This window comes from Monodelphis domestica, chromosome 8 (genome assembly GCF_027887165.1).
Source record: "Monodelphis domestica isolate mMonDom1 chromosome 8, mMonDom1.pri, whole genome shotgun sequence".
Classification (NCBI taxonomy): domain Eukaryota; kingdom Metazoa; phylum Chordata; class Mammalia; order Didelphimorphia; family Didelphidae; genus Monodelphis; species Monodelphis domestica.
The window spans coordinates 159,371,262-159,378,273 of NC_077234.1; the positions used below are offsets into that span (position 1 = coordinate 159,371,262).

The 7,012-nt window shown below is 34.0% G+C and overlaps 1 protein-coding gene across 2 annotated transcripts in view; it reads left to right on the top strand.

Moving 5' to 3' along the window:
- GPR180 (G protein-coupled receptor 180) overlaps positions 1–5,505 on the top strand; it is a 41,090-nt gene extending 35,585 nt beyond the window's left edge. The window contains exons 8-9 of one of the 2 annotated variants that reach the window (XM_007501394.3): positions 1,765–1,842; positions 3,152–3,299. In XM_007501394.3, the coding sequence (XP_007501456.1) occupies positions 1,765–1,842; positions 3,152–3,164 (91 nt within the window). In that variant the 3' untranslated portion in view covers positions 3,165–3,299. Of the gene's footprint in view, positions 1–1,764; positions 1,843–3,151 lie in introns of both variants that reach the window. The other variant, XM_001377530.4, reaches the window with a different exon arrangement.
- Positions 5,506–7,012: the final 1,507 nt, after the last annotated feature.

Here is a 7,012-nt window from a genome sequence, read left to right on the forward strand (position 1 = left end):
AATGTAATATTATATGTTTTATTATTTTGTTAGATATTTCCAAATTACATTTTAATTTGGTTTGAGCCAGACTCTAGAGCTGTGGTGACAAACTTATATGCATGCCAGAGGGGGGCACTCAGAGCCCTCCCTGTGGGCATGCTGCTGTCACCCCAGCACAGAGTTTGCCAGAGTTCATTACTAGAAAGCCAGAGTGATGCGAAGCCAGGCTGTTCCCCTCCCTCTCTCCATGGGCACCTCAGGACACTTCTCACATCACCTGCCCCTCGAAAAGGTTTGCCATCACTGTTCTAGAGTGTTGTGTGCTTCAAGCAGCCTGAGAGCTTTGTCTGACCCCACTGCTCTAGATGACTTGGAGGCTCTCAGTACAGAAGATACACTGATCTGTGTTGCTAAGAGAGAGTTTTCTTACCAGGGTGTTCCCTATATCATTAAATCACGAGTCTAGTCCCCAGTCCTCCCTTAAGACCATACCATATAGTAAGCAAATACAAGATGCTACAGCTGAAGGCTAGTCTTTCAAAGTATAGACATTATCAGAGGTAGAAGTTGGGTGATCTTTCTACAAAAACAGCTATAGCCAAGTGTCTCAGATACGTTCCACTTCACCTCTGAATATTTATATACATGAATACGTATGGAGAAGGTATCATGGCTTATTGAAAAATAAGCGTTAAATGTGAAGTTAGAGGATCAGGATTTGAGGCCCAACTTGGCTTCTTACTACCTTTGTAACCTTGGGCAAGTCATTTAACTATTTTGGTTTCATTTCTTCATTTGTAAAATGAAGGGGCCACATGAGAATACTTCTAACGGCCTTTCTAACTAAATCCTATGATCCTATGTCTGAAGGGGATCTTTTGGCATGATTGTTCAAAGGCAAAGAAGAGAATAGAGAGAATTATACTCTCATTTTTCTTTTGCCTTTCTGCTTCTGTTTCTGTTGTGGTCCTGAAGCCAATTTGGTTTAATTTGAATTAAGAAGGGTAATTCAGAGATTCAGAACACAGAGATTCAGCAAAAGATATAGGCAATAGGGTAGAGTTTAGCCTGTTCCCAAGTCATCCCTTCCTTCTAGATTCTACCAAGAGCTACCACACCTGTGGTCAGTCATATCAATACAGTTCTCTTATCCTTCTATTGAGTACTTCAGATCTACATATATCAGGGAAGATAATTCCCCCTTTTCATCATGAAGTTTCATTTTTAAAATTCTTTAGAGATTAAAGAATATTTTTTATACCCTTTAAGAAATACTATTGAGGAATTTTATTTATTAGAACTCGGTCTTTTTCTTTCACTACCTTCAGATTCAAAGTATAATATGCTTGTAGTTAGTGGTTCTAACTTTTAAAACCTACAATCTATTAATCAGTTTTTGAATTTCAGAAAAAAAAGTAATATGATATATATGGTAAATCTAATACAAGCGTGTAAGTTGATAGATATATAAATTTTTTGGTGCATCAGGATAAGGCCTCATGTATACATATTGTAAGATTCTAAATCTAATATTAATATATATATAATTTAAAAAATATAAAAATAAAATAAAAATTCTAAATAAAAATATAATCAACCTGGTTAGACAAAAGGCTTATTTATATAACAGTAGCAATATCAATATTTCCAGATTCTAGACAGTTCCACCTTGAAGACAAATGGAACTGAATATAATCAGCCTTGTACTATAATTTTATTATAGTTTCATTTCACAGTATAAGCCCAACCCTACTCAACGAACATTTTATCCTTCTATTTCAGGGCTGTATTTTATGGTTTTTATGCCATCCAGTTCTGGCAGCCATTTCCTTTATTTTTAGTGACTACCAAAGAGAAAAGGTAAGTAGTGCAAAAGATTAGAAACCATTACTCACACACACATACATATATGCATTTATATTTGGTTAAATAATTATGAGGATATAATTATGTATATGTTTGGTTAAGTAGTTATGAAAAGGCCAAAATTGTCTCTATTCAGAAGTTGTCTTTGTGGAAAAGGACAGAGAAGGATCTTTTTAAAACCCAACTTGTACTGTTGTACCGAGTCTTTGCTTAAAACCAATGTGCAAATTAGAATAAAACTGCCTAGAAGAGAAGTAAAGTTTTTTTTCTTTTTTCTTTATCACAAAATCAAAAATTAGTCAAAAAGTAGCTTTTAAGGCCACTACCCCAGATAAGGAGCAGGACCAATGTTTGCAACTTACCACCAGACCTACTCTGTTAGAGATTTTCTTCAAACTTGATTTTGGCGAGAATACAGTCATTACTTCACATTGCTTTCGCTAGATTTTTGTTTTGTTTTGTTTTTACTGATTAGCCAATTCCAAAACATTGTTTTACAAAATAAAATTTATTAGAAAAACCACAGCACAGCCTAGTCCTTGACCAGAAATTACTTTTTAAAAAATTCATTATATGCTTTATTCATTGGGTAAACAACAGCAGAAATCAGGGTGGATTTACAGGAATCTGTCTTGTTGCTTTAACATGCTGGGAACTGGAGTGAGGAGGCTGCCACGCTCAAGTATGCCATATTTTGATTTGTGTCGATACCTACCTTCTTAGGTGAATAACTCCATCATTCCAAAGTGGAGTGCTGCCAGCAGCTCTTTACAAGCAATGCAGTGTGTGCTTGAATGCACAAATGTTTTTTGAGCCTGAGGTATTTTACAAAGAGTAAAATAGGTAGAAAGGTAGTCTACAAAAATAGAGAAGTGACTTGAGATTTGAAAGGACTTTTAGAGCATTTTCAAGGTTCAGGTGGGGGAGAATGTTTTATTCCTATTACTGTATTAGCCTGGAACCCAATTTTTCTCATTACTTGTAGAAACTTCTTCCCTCTTTACAATTTGACTCCCTAGGGAGGGAACTTGGTCTAGAAAATTATTCTTTTGTGTCTCTCTTTGCCATCTACAAACTTACTGCTAGAGGATTTTTACATGCAGACAATTACAATTCTGAACATTTAATGGTATTTTCCTTTTATATTTTTCTATAATAAAATAGTCTGTTGAAGTTGAGGAAAGAAGTAATATTTTAAAATAATAAATATGCAGGCGTATAATAAATTGAATATAATCTCTGTGTTTCTTCATGTACAATGATGACTTTTACATATTAAAAGCATTCACTTTCTCTCTTTTAGGCTATTACAATAGGTGTTATCATCTGCCAATCTGTTTCCATGGTTATCCTCTACAGACTTTTTCTGTCTCATAGTCTATACTGGGAAGTTTCTTCACTTTCTTCAGTAACACTACCATTGACAATATCATCTGGACACAAAAGTCGACCTCATTTTTGATACTTGTTTAAGGGAAAGTGCATTCATTTAACAAGGTGCAATAAGGATCCAAATACAGTGATGTCTCATATTTGTGTTCATACATTCTATGGGGAAAATTGAACAGAAAAAGCAGAGCATGTTATAGCTCTGGCATCTGAACAGTACCAAAACTGAAGAAAGCCAATAAAAGAAACATTATGAAATATATATGAGGTATGAACTTTTAAAGAAAGGTTATTCTTTTATGATGAGCAGTTTTTTTTCCTTATGGAAACAAAAGGAGAAAAGGAACTGTGCGATATTTTAGTTAGATATTTTCAATACATATACTTCCTCATCTTGTATCAATATAGCTGACTCAAGTTTGACAGCCTTATAAAAAGTAATCAGTTAAGTGATTACCTGCTCAAACATGTCTCAGATAGCCCAGTTATGAAATCAGTGTACTACACTGAGTAAGACGGATTCTTTTTTTAAGCTTTAAGGAAAATGCAGTTCATGTTTAAGGGTAAAAAGGGGTTGAAAAATGAAGTCATTTCAGAAAATGAATGTAAGGTGTTCACATCTAAATTTAGTAAGCTTTTGTTTATTTGTGGGTGGGGGAAAACGTAATTTTTTTTTTCCTACCACTATTGACTTTCAGGTTTCAATTTGAGGAGCAGGGGGCTTTTGATAAAGTTATTTGAAAAATAAAATTTTAAAACATTATATAGGTGATATGGACAAGAAACCCAGAAGAAAGCTTTTAAAAGGTCACAGTATTTTGATGGAAAAATAGCAGGCTCACATGTTTGAAAAGAAAAATGAAAAATGGAATGTGTGATATGGCACTAAAATTTTAATCCTGATATAATTCATTTCTCTTATATTGAATCCTCAATCATAATTAAGCCATATACACAGATTAAATTAACAGAAGCATTTCACATAAATGTTGGTTTCAGTCATCAACTACCCATGAATTCCTGCCCAAGGATACTTAATCAGGATTAAATTTTCTATGAATAATTGAAAAACAAAATACTCACTGGATTTGTTATAATCCTGGTTGGCACTGGGTTCTAAGTAGTTGCCATCTTGAATCCATTGTAATAAAGCCATAGTTTGTGATGTCCCTTTATTGAGAGTGCCAGCTGAAAAAAATATACTTTATAGAAGTGCCTGTTTATTGAAATAATGATTAAATGGTTGACAGTCTCTTCTGTATAAAAATTAGCATTGCTATTAATAGTCACTGATAGGAAATTATTCTTTTTGCATTCCTCAGATTATTTAAAACTTTCATTTTCACCACTTGCTATGCCATCGGAAGTAAAAAAATTAATTTGTTACGAAAAGTGGCATTTTCAAAGAAGTGAAACCTTGATTTGATCATCTTCTTAAAAATTAAAAGTTAATAATAGAGCTCAATCTTTAAACGTTCATGGCTTTTTTTTTTTTAGTGTTTGCCCTCAGTCCTAGAATTGTTTCATGTAAGGGCTGAGTATATTTGATTATGACTAAGGCAAAATGGCACCACGACAAAGTGCAATATGCTCATTAAATCATCTCTTAAGGAGTTCTTGGTAATTTGTTTCATAAATGAGAACTGCAGGTTGAGGCTGGAAAATCTGAGATATATTTGAGTTTCACATGTACAAATTAAGCACAGGGTTTTTCTTTTGCTCCACATTACTAATAATGATAATCAAGTTCTTTTGTATTCAGCTGGAGTATGATTAATCAGTTTTTAAAAGTGAAACTCCTTTGAAGATGTAAAACAATAGTAATTGTCAATTTGGAGTTTCTCTTGTGCAGGGAAAATACATAATAAATCCTCAGTTGTCCATCCTGAGTTGTATGAGTCTGCAATGTACATGATACATAATCAGCTTTCAAGAGGAAATAATTGTTTTCTATTTTCTCATTTATATTCAATATATATATATATATTTGTTGTAGGTTTGGGTGTTTTTTGTTAATTTATTATGGTCATTTCAGGAATCATTGTTTACATGAAGGAAAACTTTTATTCACTATGAAACTGATATGCTTTTACCCTAGGCTTACTCAAACTCAGAATTAATAAGACTAGAACTAGAATAAATCATTCCATCTTTTTACCTGGCAACCTTGTCATTTCGGTTTGCAGGAAACCTAGGGTTGGAATGTGTTGTAGAAATCTTTAGGAGGGGCTCAAAAGCTGACAAATAAAATATTTTTCCAGATTCTGTTATTGACTTTTACTCACCTGATTGCCTGGTTGTTTTATGTTTTCATTTACTCATTGGACAATGGATAGTCAATATCTGGGGAGATTCTTCTTCCACATTTATTAATAAAGTACAATGTGAAAAAAACATTCTTTTTATTACTAAGTGAATGTTCTTTGGTGAAGATGAATGGTTACCTCTTGTTTGTTTTTCTATTCTGTTATAATGGTCTAAATTAGAATTGTGATGAAATCAAAAGGGGAGTTGAGCATGTTCAGGGCTTTACTATAGTCCAAGGCTTGAACTATGATGTTTGGGCAGTAATATAGTAGTCACTACTGCCACAATACAGTAGAAGGACTTCATTTGGGGAATGTTTTGCTTGTACTCTGAAATGAAGCCTCATTTGAGAGAAAAAGAGGGTAGGCAATAGAGGAGTAACCCCAAGGTAATGAGGCTCAATTGTAAAGAAACAGCAGGATTTCCACATTCGGATGAATGTTATTCTCTTCACGCAGTCATCCTCTTGAGACACTAGTTGTTTAGTCCAGTGATGCTGCCATTGTTCATTTTTGTAACTCTTTCTAGAACTGTCTTTACGGCTAGTGGCCTATTCTTTTACATTCCCAAATCTCCAGCATGGTGAATCATCATTCTTTGAGAGGAGATTTGATTTTTGAAAGTAGCCACAAGTCATTCAGAGGCAAGTTTGAGGGATGTAATGTGTCATTAAATATCGTCAATGCTATTTTTGGTTTGAAAAAAATTAGCTGTGACTAAAGTAATGAGAATGATTTTCTTGTGTGGTTTGTAAGTGGAATTCCAACAGTGGAATTTCAGAAATGTTTTTGAGCAAAGACGGTATCATGGCATCACAAGAAGCAACTCTTCCATATGGAACTCAGCTACTTGGAGCACAGCTTAAGACCAGGCACTTAGTAGAACAAAAATCCTATGAATGGCCAAAATAGATGTCACAAAATTAATGCAATAAATTCTGTGAACTTTATTTATAGGAGAGCCCCTTGATCCTCACTCAACTTATTTCTTTTATGTGACATTTGAACAAACTTAATTATCCATTTCCACACTGGATCAAATGAAGATCCACTGAGAAGAGTGAGAAAAAGTAATGGCTGACAACATGCAGTTTACATGGTAGCTCAAGTTTGAAAAACAATTGAAAAAGGACTTTAGAACTCAGAAATAACAACAGTCTGAGGCCATTGAGAGTGGGAACAAACAATCCTATACTGTTTCCTGCCCCCTTAGGAAGTCACTATTTCAACCCAATGTAATAATTGATGTTCATGGTAAAGATGGATGGTACGTGGTTCAAAAAAAAATTACATTGTATTCTTTAGAGTCAGCACATACTCTTTAGGAGTTTATGTATAATATAATACAGCTTTAAAATGTGACCTCTTCATATGGTTAAAATAAACATTTGGTGCTATTTGGAGAGAAGAAAAAAATGTTGTCCAGTCATTCACTGATGGTTCCCAGAAACCAAGGTTTGGTTGTACAT